Consider the following 14,702-nt stretch of genomic DNA (forward strand, 5'->3'; position numbering starts at 1 on the left):
ATTAAATACAATGATATTTCATTACTGCTGGACATTGCTTTGGCAGGAAAGGACTAATATTCTACAGAGCAGAACACTGAAATCTTTTCAACATCAGGAAAAAAATAACAGTGTGACAATTATTATGAGGGGTTCCTGGATCCTGGTTGTGTTTTTTGTCTGCATTTTCTTCCTCTTCATCAGGATCCTGGACCAAGAGCTTCCCCTGGACCACACTCTACTCATATTTTATATTATACTCATATTATTCTCATATTTTATGATAAATATAAAATTGGATTGTTATATAATTCAAAAAGATGACTAATGCGGTGTTGGGAATGTCATTTGATTAAAGTTTAATTATAAATCAGTCAAATTATGGCCATGTATTCAGCCTTAGGTCCAGTGTGATTGTTGGCTTTTAATCACAGCTAAACACGAGTTAATCAAAGAATCTTACAATTACGAGTCAAACAAGTTCAAACAAGTGTGGCCTCAGTTTCTCTAAAACAATAATAAACAGCCATATTGGATCACATTTAACATCATAAATAACTTGTCCTGCTTTAGATTTTGCTTGGCCAGAAATATAGCAACTCAGTGGACTGGTGGTCATTTGGAGTCCTCTTGTATGAAATGCTGATCGGTCAGTCACCATTCCATGGGCACGACGAAGAGGAACTGTTCCAGTCCATCCGCACAGATGACCCATGTTACCCACGCTGGCTGACCAGAGATGCACGAGACATTCTCATTAAGGTATATTAAAATTATATATTTTATTCAGTGAGAAATATTTTATACTCTTAAATATTTACAAAAAAAGTAGAAGAAAAGTATTGGTTCATTCATATTCATAGAAACAGTGAATAAATGTGAAACGCAGGTTTTCCAATGTACTTACTAATTATATTATACAATCTAGTCAAATTGCTAAATCCGATGAACCATGGTTATTGATACAAATGCCCTAATAATAAATTGTCTAGCTATCAAACTTTAATGTAATTATTATAATGTTAATGTTATGTTTAATGTAATTAATTTCTATCTAATATAACTCTTTTAGTCTTAGTATGAAAGATATGTCAGTGTCCTCATACTAACTCAGATATATCATATAAAGTATTTGTTGTTTCACTGCTTTTTTGTCTTACAACATTCATAAAAAAGGTAATCAGGAATACTGACTTTTTACTTGAATATACCTTTTTATAACAGAATAATCACTGTGGCCTTATTGCCACACTGTGGCCTTATTGCCACCATAAGTGGGTGGCCTAATGCTGTTTATGGGTTTGTTACAGCTTTTTGTGCGAGAGCCAGAGCGGAGATTGGGTGTGAAGGGAAATATTCGGCAACATCTGTTCTTCAGAGACACCGACTGGAACGCACTGGAAAAGCGACAAGTGGAGCCTCCGTTCAAACCCACTGTGGTAAGCTGTAAATGCTTTAAAATATATACAGATTTGTTCAGAAGCTGGGGTTGGATACTGGATTTCTGGATAATGGATTTCTTTTTTTATTTGTTTTTGTTTTTGCAGTTTCAAATATACAATAATTAATTATAGATCTTAAACCTGTTAGGTACTGTAGGTGCAGCTACACTGTCAATATTTAATAGCACAAATTTTAATGCATTTCTTACATGCAATATATTTGTTACATGGCTTATATATTATATCTTTATTTAATGATTCTTATAAATTCTGTCTTGTTTATAGAAATCACCGAGCGACTGCAGTAATTTTGATAAGGAGTTCATTAACGAGAAGCCTCGGCTGTCCTGTGCTGATCGGACCCTCATCAACAGCGTGGACCAGACTATGTTCAAGAACTTCTCCTTTATTAACCCAGGAATGGCTCGCCTTAAGAACATCTAAAACATGCGCAAACAATACAGCATCTCTACATACAGGAAAGACAATCTTGTGTGATTAAGGATATTATTTAAAGATTATCCAATAGTGGTCTAATCTCTACTGTACAAGAAGTCAGCTGATGTAGGTTGCACAAACCATTCCTCATGCTTGTATTAATAAAAAAGGTTGCATTTGCATGCATGCACATGTGGATTTTCGGATTTTGTGTCATCTGTAAGGAGTGTGCACTGCTGTTAAAATCCAGCTGAGTCTGTCTCTCTGTGTGTGAGGTTTGTTTGTAATAGAAGAGCCAATGTGATTAATTGCCTTGTTATATGACAATTATTTGTTGTAAATGTTGTTTTAATTAAAGTTAACAAAGCTTATTAATTACATTATGTGACACAACAAGGTGTTCATTCTTAACAGTCTGCAAAAAATATAGTCTACACATGAAAATTGATGAATGTAAATGAATATACAAACACATAGATTTGCTTATAGGAATATTATACCACGTGTACTGTATTATTTTCACTGCCTAAAATGTTTGCCAGTGTAAGTTCTGTAAATGGCAATTAATAGTATTTCACTGTTAGAAATGTCTGTCTTTTGTAAACCTCTCTAGAAATAAGAAGAAGACTAGGCTCTCTATTCAAGAAGATTACATTTTATTTATATAATGATTGTAACAATAGACATAGTCACAAGGCAGCTTTACAGAAATCTGAATTTAGATTTAGTTCCCTAACGAGCACAGCAGAGATTACATAAGGAAATATTGAGAGGAACCAAATTCAAATGGGAAACGTCATCAGCAAATATTGTGATTATGAGTCATAAAAGTTCTATACTATAAAGTCAAACAGCACTTAGTATGTTGAAAGATTGTTTTCATTATGAGCATTAGAGGTCCATTATGATCACAACTGATATTTTTCGTTACAAGTCTACAATATCCAAATGATGGTGTCAATAAAAGAACAAGTGTATAAACTGTTTCAGATAAGTGCAAATCTTATAATCTTAGAGTATCCATGTGGGACCTTTCAAAATAACAATTAATGTATCCATTAAAGAGGCAATTCATGGCATCAAGCGATTCACAACTTCAGGCAGCTCAAAGCAAAAGTAGACCATCTGGTACTCACCAGACAGCTTTAAAGGGCAGAAAGATAAAATCTGTCATGAGCACTCAATTAAGCAACACATGTAATATAAACAGTAATGTTTTTAGTTTAACAGATGCAAATACAGAGAGAAGACAGATTATGATGTGTTTTTGTATTATAGTAGTTTAAATGCGTGTACATTATGGTGTAGAAAATCATTATGATCTGAGGGACTAGGCAGAAATAGCTATGATAGCATAGCTAAAAGTGAGGAGCAGGAAGTATCCCTGAAAGTAGTCTTTATACCAAAGAAACCTACCAAATCTCCACCTTTGAGAAAATCTGTTAACAAAAAGCTTGACAAAACAAATACTGCAGGTTTCTAAAATAAATGAAAATAGCCTGTACTCTAACTAGCTGATGGTTCCATAATCTTTATTATTCTAGGTACTAATAAAGAACCTGCACTTTTTTAAGCAACAAAGCTTGGTAGCCAAAGCAGTTTAAATAAAAAAGGAATAGCATGATCAAAATATTTTGTAATTGTTTTACCTATTTGTGCAGGGAATGTGACTGCTGCATTCAGGACTAACTAGAAGACCTTGTTAGTGACGTTATTCTAAGATCCAGATTACAGTAGTCCAATCCAACGCTTACAAAATCTTGCTATTCTGCATTACATTACATTTCTTACCTTAGTAATATTTCTAATATTAAACAACACAATTTCTAGTAATAATATTCCAATAACATTTAAATAAGAAATTGCAAATTCAGTACTGCACATAATGAAAATTTATGGCCAATTACTACAAGAATAAACATTTGTAAAATAGGTAAAAGCTGGACAGTCTTCCTAAAGGAGGTACAGTTTTGTAGTAATATATCATATATAATAGTAATCGTTTGAAAATTGCTGTCATGTACCCTTAACAGGCATAACTTCATGGCCACCAATCAGGCATAACATTATAACCACCTGCGTAATTTGTGTTGGTCACACTTTCTTGGCCAAAATAGTCTGCCTATGACCCTGTCTCCAGTTCACCACTGTTCCTTCCTTGGACCACTTTTGACAGATACTGACCACTGCAGACTGGGAACAATTTAGTCCTTGTCAAACTCTCTTAAATCCTTATGCTTGCCCATTTTTCCTGTTTCTAACAAGTCAACTTTGGGGACAAAATGTTTACTTGCTGCCTAATATATCCCACCCATTAATAGGTGGCATGATGAAGAGATAACCAGTGTTATTCACTTCACCAGTCATAATATTATAAGGTCATAATGTTATTCCCGATCGTTGTATATGGACTTGAATTCAGCACATGCTTTAATAGGAAAAAGCTAAGCTGTGTCTCAAATAAAATGTGCGTGCTCTATACAGGGAGATTTAGAAAACAATTGTACAGGTAATGGACTAGAATGATCTCATTAACCTTATTAATGGGATGATAAATGAGTCGAGAGTGGAGCTGTTATTTTTTAATGGTTGTTTTTCAGCACCATGCATTACATTGCTCATAAGTATATTCACACAAGCAGCAAAATCAACATTAAGATTAATCTCATGGTCAATTGAATCTTAGATTCGATTATTTTTTATTTAAAAACTATTTTTTGAACACAAAAAAAATACAATATTCTTTAAATGGTACTGTTGATATTGGTATGGTCAAGCTCCTTTTTATTTACTCTCATATCAAACTGTAGTCACATTTCAACTTTTTCTACTTCTATTCATCTTCAACTTCTAATTTGTTTTCCTTTAGCTTTGTGCTTAGCTTTGTAAATACAAACTGTATCTGCATACCAGTGTTTGATTGGCTGAATGCTATGGAAATGTTTGCAGCTTGTATTTTGGGAGAACTCCAGCTGTTATTTTTAATGGTTTTAAGGCAATAAAAGAAGCTCTGATGGCCAAGTTTGCTGACTTTTCTGGACACCAGAAACCCTTCTGGTCAGCCATTTTAACAGAAGGATGACATTATTAAAATAATTACTGCTTTATCTTTTATCCAATTGAATAAATTACTGGGTTTTTTTTTGGCTACTGACATCCGTGTACATTCATAAAGGATGAATAAACTGCTAAATGTATTTATATATACTATATTAGAAATTTGACTGCGTAACGGATATCCCAGGCGCCGCACATTTTAAAGGTAGCATTTCAGTTTTTTCAATTAAAGATTATTTATTTCAAGACAAGTTTTATGTGTACATACGTATTCATGAAAATATTTATAAAAAATTCATCCTAATTGTGCTCCTGTGTGTGTAAATATACACATAAGAAGACATTGAATTTGCAAAACACAAAACCATAAAGTAAGACAAATACAACTGATCATTTAATTATGACAGGAGAAATGCTGCTTTATAAACATAGTAAGGACCAATCTGTTTGTGATTATCTGTAAGCCTCAAATGATAGAGATTAACCAGACAATAGTGGGAGAAAGCGTTTAATGCCTAACTTGATTTTCCTTTGATGATGAAAATTGAGTTTTAAATCAATTCTGTTTACTCCAACGAACAGGTGCTTTGTCTCTCTACTGCTGACGTGAGGAAAGCTCTAAGCAGAGTCAACCCATGGAAAGCTGAAGGACCAGACGACATTCCTAGCAGAGTGCTCGAAGGATATAGAAAATGAATCCAAAATTTCTACAAATTGACATTTATGCATTCTTAAAAGAAAATCGATATGTTTTGCCAAAAAAAATTATTGAATTCAGATTTTTTTCATTGTTACACTCATAACATTAAAAATTACATTATTAAAAGATTTATACACTGTCACTAGACAAATGTTACTTAACTAGTTCCTCTGTACAGGCAGCAGCATGAATCCCCAGACTCTGTTCCATGATGCTGCAGCAAACATCACTACCTATGACTAAGGGGGGACTGTATTGTGTTTCTGAGAAACTTCCAACACTGCATTTGTTTATTTTTTTGCATTTGCATCTTTTCTCCTTTCATTCTTATCTTTTCTTTGCATGACAGATTAGTTCGTCAACATTTGCATTTACATTTAGGCATTTGGCAGACGCCTTTATTCAAAGTGCTTTGATGTCAATAAATACATTTTACTGCTGGTTCATAAACTACAGGCTATAAATACCATCTAGAATTCTGCTGGGAAAGAAATAAAAACCCAAGTAGTGCTCTTTTTAAAAACCTCTAGTAGAGATATAGACATTGTTTGAAGACAGATACATTCCATCACCTCGGTGGCAGAACAAAGGAGAGTCTGAAAGCATGTGATTTTGGAGAGATGGTTGGACAAGTTGAGGAGTGGTTGAGGGTCATTGGGAGGATATTTCAGTGCAGGGTTAAATAAGTGCTATCATGGATGTGACATCAGTGACATCATGGATGCAGTTGGTTAGAATGATGAGATCAGCTTAACTCGGTTCAGTTTCCTCAGTAGATTTTCCTTTAATAACTTCATATGATGGCTTTTTCCAGAATTTTTAATAGAAATGCAGATGATAGTGGATACAAACAGCAAATATAAATGCAGAAAAAACCCACAAAAACCATTGAAAATGAAAACACAAAACAATGGACCACGTACCAACCCGTAACCTAAATGTGGAACAAAGGTAATGATGAAAAACAAATAAAAGACATAAATTGCAATGAAATTGGAGGGGTTGTAGAAGAATGCTGAGGAGAGTCACCAGGCTCCAGGAGAAAAAAAAGAAGGCCAAGGAGGATGTTTATGGATGTGGTGAGGGAAGACATGCAGGTGTTTGGTCTGAAAGATCTGAAAGTAGAAGATTTAGAAGAATAGTAATCTGAGGTGTTTATGTGTGTGTTCCATGTTATTTTCTTTTTAGGTTGTTGGACCAGTTTTCTGTAGTCTCCATATGCTATTCTGTCAATATTTGACAAATTTGGAAACACTTGTGTGCATCTCTAAGCAAATTAGCCCCAAGTCAAAAACTTAACATTTCATATAGACTTCCTTTTGAATTCCAACATGTCAGGTTTATGCCACAGGCTTCCTTGCATAAGGAAACACTTTGCACCACAATCAGTATATGAGTACAACATAAGTAACCGTCACTGACAAAGCACTGTAAAAGCTGAAGCAAACAAAAATAAAGGAAAGATTATGTTTCTTAAATGGTTCTTTTATAATGCTTCTGCTTTCATATTAAGATGCCACTTCTTATACACATATAAAACAGTTGAAACTAATCAGATTTATTCTAATCTTCTCTAGTATACAAATAAAAATATTTTCTTTATATATCATGCTGAACCATTCCGAAGTACTTGAATTTGAAGTTCAACAATGAAGTATTTGCTTTTTTCAACTATTCTTTGTACTTTTGTTGATAAAAAGAATGAAGATATTTTGTGCATCGCTCAGTAAGGTTGTGATTTATTGTTGTACACCAATAGTTAATAGAATACGATACAAGAATGGTCAGTAGCATTGTTGTCAAATTTCTTGAAAATGTTAAATATTTCAGACTTATAGCACTTTATCACAATATACAATATTTAATAGAGGAAAAATTGATCACAAGAAATTTCAAGGAAATGTTCGCAAAAAATGAACACACGGATATATTTGTGTGTGTGTGTGTGTGTGTGTGTGTGTGTGTGTGTGTGTGTGTGTGTGTGCGTGTGTGTGTGCGTGTGTGTTTGTACAGATCACTTTTCTTCTTTTTCTTGGGTCACCTTTTGAGAGATGAATACAAAAAACATGATTTTTGTCATATTACTTCCAATTATTTATATTATATATAATTATATAAAAATATAATATTCCAAACTATTTCTAGTGCACATGATTTCTGAATTTAACATACCCTTGTGTGTGGTAGCATATAAAGTTCATTTTCTCCATGCAGCCTTTGTTCTCCAAGACACTGACACCAGCTTTGGCTCCACAATGGAGAGGTTGGAAGGGACATGAAGGCAGTGAGACTGGATTACTCAGAGTTTCGTTGTTCACCCAAAACCATGAGCCATCCAAAAAGTTCAGACCTATCCACACGCTGACATTGTAAAATTTCCCAACCATGTTATTGACAGCTAATAAATCTCTTTCTGTGTTCAGGCTTATCAGGTCAGTGTATTGTGTTCTGCAGTATACCAGTGCCTCATGCCAGGTCTTCATCTCTTGCACCATGATTAGACTTGGCTCCCATATGTAGCAGATGAATGGTAGAATGTTTGTACAAAAAAAATCAGCAAAAAAAGCATTGACAATAGTAGCACAATGTTGAGAAGTAGGGCCATCTGGTTGACCAGCAAGCCATGATGCGAATCCAAATACACTTCCATCAGACCACTGAACGAAGTTTCTGATCTGGTCTTTTGCTAAGTCCAATCCAACTTCGATTAACAAGATGATCTGCTATATCCATTTTGTATTGATTTAGTTCCTCTACTGAGTCAATGGTTAAAATATCTATATAGTTTTCTCTGCAGTATGTCTGAGCATCATTCCAAGATGAAGGAATGCTCACAAAAATATATTTTCTTAATAACAGGCATGTTGTTGATCCTGTTAAACCAGATCCTGCCAAAAGAAGGAGAACCTGAGCAGACTTCATCTCTCTCTGTGGCATGTTTAAGACCTGACTGAAAGAGCATTGAACCTGGTGGTAGGAACATATCTGGTGAAAGATCTGCCCAGATCTTTTCATTACAGGAAAAATGCAAAAGAATGCAAATACTGTACAAAATGCACGTCATTGTGACTCCAGCTTCCAGGTTCTGTTCTCCAGAGTAATTTCTGACAATAATTCTCTCCCATGTTTCCCTTAAATGGAACAATATGGATAGGAGTATGGCTAAGGCACATCATAAAATGAGTTATTTATTTTAAAAAGTTTGTGTACAATCTGTTACACGGTTTTGGTTGGAACTGCTGTAATGTTGTTAAGACTATCATTAATTGTTTATTTGCAAGAGCTTAAGGCATTTGATTGATAAATAACTGCCCACAACACAAGTTAAAAGCACATACTATCAGGATTCTTTCTATTCTTCATTTTTTGGATCATACGTCAGTCAAAGACACTTATGTAGAGTATCTCTGCTATCTTGCTCAGAAATTGTACACCAAAAAATATATCCCTGCAATACCATACCAATAGCTTTTTGCAAGGTTGTAATGCATATTAAACTGTAACTTATAAGAATGCTTAAAAATACTTTGTTCCAGCATTAAGTTATAAAGACTTGTGTGAGGTCATCACAAAAGTAAATCAGGACTAAATGTGGAATTGGATGCTAAAAATTTGTTTGCACAGAGCACAAAAAATTTGTTTGCCAAATGAACCGGATACCAGCACAAAGTCATTATTTGACTCTTTAAGTCATTATTTTACTCTTAGTCATTATTTTGAGATTATTTTGATTGGTTTATAAAGTCAGTATAATATAATTTGGTGTTATAGCATGTTTTGGAAAATACATCTGTCAGGTTATTGCCTAATTCAAACTCAATTACCCAACAGACATTGTGGCTATCTGCATGCTTACTTACTATCTTACAAACATCGGCAACTGCTATCTCCCACAACTCATACTTACTACAATGCTCAGTCAATCACATACTGATTGGACACAGTCTGATTAATAATTTTTACTGCAAAGTATATGCTCAGTTAAATTTGTTTTTAAATGCTTTTTGCATTTAGTTTGCTTCTTAAATCTCAACCAGATTTTGTACTCAATTCCGGATTCCAGTATGACCCTAGATAATGTACTTTTTACTTTTGCCTGCCAAATGCTTGACTTTTGACTGTTTGTTGATTCTATACCTAATGCAATATATGACAACATTAACCCCAGTTGCTGTACTGCACACACTTACTTCTGGCATTGAAGTGGAGGAGCTGATTTGACTTGTAGCCAGTTTTGTAGCACAAAGCTATTGTTATGATGAAAAAAACTTCCTGTTCTTTGCCTGTTTTTGGGTTGGGAAGAAGCGGGCATAGTATACGCCCTTGCGTTCCAGAAACGTACACTTCAGCAAACTGAGTTAATTTATGTTTTAAAGCCTTTAGATAGTTTGTTCTAACACTAGTATTATAACAACTTGTAAAGCATTAAATGAATGAGACTGAAAACAAACTGATTCCTCAATATAAACAATATATTTGTGTTTATTCTTAATCAACAAATCACCTGTCCGAAACATCACACCAAGTTGCACTTATGCATGTATCTCTGTCATCTTGCTCAGAAATTGTCCACCAAAAATATATGAATAAATGTACAGTATTACAAAGGCTTGTAATTAATATATAAAACTCGGCTGAATATTAGTAATGGTTAATAATTTTTTAATAAAAGAACATACACATTGTTGAAGCTTTATGTTAACAAAAACACAATGAGTTGTGAGCTGACAGAATATAAATATTATAAGAATAAAAATATAAATGCTCATATGAGTAATATTTAATATAAATCTTTAGTTGTGGATTCATGTATGGGTTTTTTCAGATATTCTTATAATTATATATCAAAACAGGGCTCATTTCTCAAATTCTAAAAAAATCCATATTTAGTTAATTTTGTATATCAGTGTATATAGTAACACTTGCTTGGGCAGATAATATCACAGCTTAAAGACATGGGCTATGCCTATCTAAGAAGCCCTTCTGTTATGTATAGAAAAGGTGGTATTATAAAACACAACATTGTTTGCACAGGGTATAAGGAATTAGTTTGACAAATAAACTGGACACAAACACAAAGCCATTATTTTACTCTGTTAAGATTTATGGATACTTTTTTGTAGCTTATTCTTAATTCTGGTTTGAGTTTCTAATCATGTTTCAAATCAAACCAAATCAAATTTTATTTGTCACATATACATACATACAGAGTATGACATGCAGTGAAATGCTTTTGTTGATACTAAACCTGACTGTACCAATACTTATTACATGACAACATTTACTCCAATTGTTGTACTTCATACATTCAGTTATAAAATAAAAGAACAGAAGCCGATTGACATTATTGCAGCATTGATAGGTAAAAACATTCCTCTTAATAATGTTTTTATTCAAACTACTTTTTTTTACATTTGCACTTCCCACCAAATTAACATTTGCATCTGTGCACACAAAGATAACAAAAAACATATTTAATGTTTTTTCTGTGCATTATTACAAAAATCTCCTGTCTTTTATCCATTTATTTGAGGCATGGAGATGTTTTTATTTTGTTCATATACAATATAAAGAGAAAAGTATTGGGACACCTGACTGTAATGATTTGACTTTCAAAACTATTGAGCACCTTAGGAATGAACTGAAACACTGACTGCACCCCAGGCCTCCTCACCTACATCAGTACCTGACGTTACTAATACCCTTTAGCTGAATGAGCACAAATCTCCACAAGCACACGAAAATCTAGTGAAACATTTTCCCAGAAGAGTGGAGGCTATTATAAGAGCAAATGGAGACTGAATGTGGAATGAAATGTTCAAAATTTGTTTGCACTTAACATAAGAAATTTGTTTGACAAATGAAATAGACACCAGTACAAAGTCATTGCATTTACATTTACGGCATTTTTGCAGACGCCCTCATTCAAAACACTTACAATTATCCCATTTATACAGCTGAACAGGTGAAAGTTTAGGGCTCAGGGGCAGTTTTAGCTTGGTGGTGCTGGGATATTAAACTTACAAAATTTTAATTAGAAGTACAACATCTTAAACAGAGAACTACCACTGTGTGTAATATAAAGCAGCAAGCAGACTACACAGCAGGCCTTAGAGGCAAATAGGGACTAAATGCTGAATGGGAAACTCAAAAAGCACATATGAATCTAATGGTCAGGTGTCTACAAACTTTTGTCCATATATTGTGTAAATTCTATGCTATGCTGGTGTTAACCGTAATTCCAATAAATAAATATTTTATATATAAATAGTTACAGAACGGTCAATCTGCATGCTTGCTCTTCCTTCTTTCACTATTTTTCAAGTTCTCCATTCTTCTTGCTTCTTGTACTCTTTTTATATGCTGTTTATATGCCCTAGAAAAGAAATTGTGTCCTGAATTCAAATAATGAGGGGTAAGCCAAGGAACAGTGGGAGAAATTATAAAATATTTTCAAAATACGTTTTGCACTTGGCTACTTATACACTATATGGACAAAAGTAGCAGACACCAGACTTTTTCAAATATATGTAATTTTTCCCCAAACTGTCACACCCTATTACACCTAAAAATCAAATCTAGTGAAACATCATCCCAGAAGAGATTTTATAAATGTAAATAGGGACTAAATGTTGAAGGGGCTGCTCAAACAGCATATACAAATCTAATGGTCAGGTGTCCACAAATCTTTGTCTATATAGTGTATTTTGTAACAAGCCAAAGCCATGATGATGATCAGCGTAAACCCACATGGAAGATTTTAAATATATCAAACTAAGCTCAGTGAAATTATTAGGAGCAAAATAAGTTGCAACTTCGCACCAATTTGGAAAAAAAAAAAGTGAAAAAATGTAAATATGAGTCTCATTCCTTTATGAGATGGACCCCTATCCACCGCAGGGTGCAGGTCAGCCAGCGTCTTAAAGGACAAAAATAGGTATAGTGGAGTTGCTGGAATTCTGGTGTCTCGCGGATGTCTCTCAGAAATGGTACATCGAGTTTGGATTCTGTTATAGCGATGAGAAGCAGGAGGAGAGCCGAGAGTGAAGCAAGTGTCACTAAGACCAGCCGTGCCAGTAGCCCAATAATCTCACAGGTCTGGTGCGTCTCACTGCCTCCAGTGCGTGGTTTGAGATTTCCTAGGTGAGATGCTCTACCTCCAGGTTTATGGCTTTTACTCTGGGCCAATGTAGCTCTTTTTGATTCTGGATCTTCAACCTCTTGGTCACGTGTGCTTTCAAATTCAGGTTTGGGGAACACATCAGTGGAGGATATGTAGGTTCCTTCTGAAATTTTTGCTTCTTCATTTTCACACACTGGACTAGTGAAGTGTGTGCTTAGTAATGAAGTGCTACTAGCGATTGAGTGGTCAGGAGTGGAGAGACTTCTGATGGGTAGTGAATCTAATAAAGTAAAGCAATAAACAGCAGATCACATGGTTTATTAATTTTTTTTTATTTATTAGTGTAATAGCTTTTTAAACTATATGTATACTTGCTAGCCACTATAACAGGAACACCTGTACATCTACTCAGTCATATCTAATATCCAATCATCCATGTGGCAGCAAAGTATTGTATAAAATCAGGGTAAAAGCTTCAGTTGATTACTTCAAACATCATAAGAACAAAAGAAAAATTTATTTTCCATGATTTTAACTTTGGCATGGTTGTTGGTGCTAGAATTATACTAGGATGCTAGACCCAACAGTCAATAAAACATCTGGTGAGAAGCAGATATATGAGAAAGCTTAGCGGTGAATGAAAAGACTGTTTTAAACTGTTAAGAACGCTAAGGTAACTCACATTGAACACTCGTTACAATTGCGGTGAGCAGAAAAGCATCTCAGAATTTACAGCATGTAAAACACTAAGGTGAATGGGCTACAACAGCAGAAGACCACAATGGGCTGCTTTTCTGTCATGGGAATCTTATGCTATATTCACTAAAGGTTGAAAAGTAAAAAAAAAAAAAGGTGGCAAAAAGGCAATGATGTAAATGATGTGTGATGTTTGATGTGAAAATTAACTGAAGCTCTTGACTAGAGGTCGACCAATTTTACAGAAATGATAGCTAGGTTTGATCGTACTTGCCGATAACCGATTAAACAACTGAGTTTTTAAAATAGATAATGGATAAAAACAAACAAACATAAACATTCATGGAAAATAGTACTGTACTTTATTACAAATATAAACAACTTAAAACCATCACTGAATCATGAAAAAGTGCTAAATAAAATACACATTGAATAAATATAACTATGTAATTAATAATAAATATAAGCTCTCTCTGTGCATCCATCATGTGCCAAAATGTTCACCTTTTGGTAAAAACATGCATTTTATTCTAAAAACTAAAAATCATCTGCCACAATCTCAGAGATAATATTCTAGCAGAGTCCAGATATACACAGCACCAGTGCTCAAATTGAGGGGGGGCTGGGGGAACCGAGACCCCCATAAGGCATTAGGGACCCCCATATGACAAGTAAAATTAGACTTAGGAGGTCCCCAAGATATTTTAGTAAAAAATATATAAATTACACAACAAATGGGGACCCTTCCATAAGACTTGACTCAATTCGAGCACTGCACAGTACACTCCTAATCTTCACTCTGGCCATCTAAAACTGTGTGCAGCCTCAAAAGTAAAGAACCAAAGTAAATGGTGTGTATCATGGAGCTAATTATAGTTTTCATAAATTGTAAAAGTAATTTACAAGGTTTCTACACTTCATAATGACTCTTAAATATTACCTGTGGCTCTCTGACTTCGTCCATATGGAGAAAGGCTGATCCCCGAGGAGCTACTGGACTCTGGTAGAGAGGGTATGATGGGTAGAGCACCCAAAACATTACCCAGAAGTCTGGGGCCCAGTGTCAGCACTCGCACCTTCACATCCCGGTAACAGTGATTAATCATCCGCAGGTGAATGTTGACCTTCGTCTTGATCCGGATCAGACACTTCACCATGGTGTTTTGTGAGTGCAAAAAACTCTTGGATCAGGGTGTTTTTTGTCGTTGTGTGTTCCTGTGAGAGGGGCGTAATGGAGATAGAAGGCTGGTGGGTCAAACACTAGACA

General features: G+C 34.6%; 2 protein-coding genes across 2 annotated transcripts in view; one reads left to right on the top strand and one right to left on the bottom strand.

Moving 5' to 3' along the window:
- The window catches only part of prkcq (protein kinase C, theta), a 29,067-nt gene extending 26,227 nt beyond the window's left edge, over window positions 1-2,840 (top strand). The window contains exons 16-18 of the mRNA XM_046874057.1: window positions 553-741; window positions 1,290-1,418; window positions 1,707-2,840. Coding sequence (XP_046730013.1) covers window positions 553-741; window positions 1,290-1,418; window positions 1,707-1,865 — 477 coding nt within the window. The 3' untranslated portion in view covers window positions 1,866-2,840. The remainder of the gene's footprint in view (window positions 1-552; window positions 742-1,289; window positions 1,419-1,706) is intronic.
- An 8,538-nt stretch (window positions 2,841-11,378) lies between these two features.
- Window positions 11,379-14,702, bottom strand: LOC124401527 (FERM domain-containing protein 5-like). Its single transcript, XM_046873912.1, has 2 exons — window positions 14,376-14,702; window positions 11,379-13,019 (listed from the first exon to the last, which is right to left on the bottom strand). Exons 1-2 carry the CDS (start codon window positions 14,590-14,592, stop codon window positions 12,481-12,483), a joined length of 756 nt encoding a protein of 251 aa, XP_046729868.1. The 5' UTR covers window positions 14,593-14,702; the 3' UTR covers window positions 11,379-12,480.

Source organism: Silurus meridionalis, chromosome 18 (assembly GCF_014805685.1).
Source record: "Silurus meridionalis isolate SWU-2019-XX chromosome 18, ASM1480568v1, whole genome shotgun sequence".
NCBI lineage: Eukaryota > Metazoa > Chordata > Actinopteri > Siluriformes > Siluridae > Silurus > Silurus meridionalis.